The following is a 1,174-nucleotide window of genomic DNA, read 5'->3' on the forward strand; positions in this document are numbered from 1 at the left end:
GTGGTATTCCCAACCCACCAGGGTTCAAATCCTGGTGCTCGCATTATTCCTGGATATATTTCAGGATTTCCGGCAATATGCTTTCAGTGGGAGGAGACGTTCCCGTCGACGACGAGGTGCCTGCGGTGACTTCGTAAATCTCAAGATGATATGCCGGCTCAGTCTCTCGAAGGTGCTTATAGGGGTAGGGTGTGCGTGTGTGCGTTCATAAGGGTGAGTGTATGCGCGTGTATATGAGCGCTTGTGTCTGTACTGATGCTAAAAAAAAAAGGTCTGCCGCCCCTGCAGCGTACCAACGTTCGGAACGCTCCAAAGCGTCTAGCCAGCCCAGTCCGGCAGCCGCAGGAAGACGGAAAGCTCCACACACACACACACCCTCCCCCAAAAACAAAAAGCGAAGCAAGGAGAGCGAGCTACCATCACCAAAACCCAAACCCTAACCAACGCCACCACCACCGTCCCTACGCTTCTGCTGTTTGTGGGATGCGCAGCAGATCGGCGCCCGGATCCAATGGCGCGCTTATTGCTGCTGCTGTAGCGTAGGGCGGCGAGGAGACCGGTGCTCGGATGCGGCCGATCCGAGGCATCGGCGAGGAGGAGGACGAGGGGATGTCGTCCGCGCCGGCGCCAGGTGGGGCCTTCGACCGCTACGTCCAGTGCGGTGGCGCGGTGGCGGTGCTGGCCTCAAGCGGCAACACGGTGCGTCGTCCCGTGCTTACCGCCGCGTGGCTATGGGTTGCTTGCGTGGCGGGGGTAGTGGATTGGCTGGGTTTGGGATTTCGTGTGGGTTTGGCATCCGACGCTGATGGGCAAGCATTTCGCTTCCGTGTTCCCGGAAGCTCTTGACCGTACGCTGCTCTGAGCGCTCTTTGTTAGCACGAGTGTTTGCTTCACTGCTATTAATAGGTTTGGCCTGGCCTTGGTTGGATTGTGTTGGAGGCGACGGGGAGATTTTATGCCTTCTTTGGTCCAAGAGCTTTGAATTCCTGGCTAATGATGATATTAGTGGGTATAATTGGCAATGCAGCTTAGGTTTGGATCCAGAGGGCGAGCTTGCCATTGGGGTGTAACACGGATCATGTTAGGATATGGACTACCTGTGGAGATTTTTGCTAGTTGCTCGATGCAAATGCTATGTCCGGACAATTGACGATGGTTGAATTGGGACAGAGTG

General features: G+C 55.8%; 1 protein-coding gene across 3 annotated transcripts in view; it reads left to right on the forward strand.

The window, feature by feature from the left end:
- The first annotated feature begins 334 nt into the window (after positions 1–334).
- The window catches only part of LOC119285927 (rho GTPase-activating protein 7-like), a 38,343-nt gene continuing 37,503 nt past the window's right edge, over positions 335–1,174 (forward strand). For 2 of the 3 annotated variants that reach the window (XM_037565263.1, XM_037565262.1), the window contains exon 1: positions 336–699. In XM_037565263.1, the coding sequence (XP_037421160.1) occupies positions 568–699 (132 nt within the window). In that variant the 5' untranslated portion in view covers positions 336–567. Of the gene's footprint in view, positions 700–1,174 lie in introns of all 3 variants that reach the window. The other variant, XR_005140023.1, reaches the window with a different exon arrangement.

Source organism: Triticum dicoccoides, chromosome 4A (genome assembly GCF_002162155.2).
Source record: "Triticum dicoccoides isolate Atlit2015 ecotype Zavitan chromosome 4A, WEW_v2.0, whole genome shotgun sequence".
NCBI classification, from domain to species: domain Eukaryota; kingdom Viridiplantae; phylum Streptophyta; class Magnoliopsida; order Poales; family Poaceae; genus Triticum; species Triticum dicoccoides.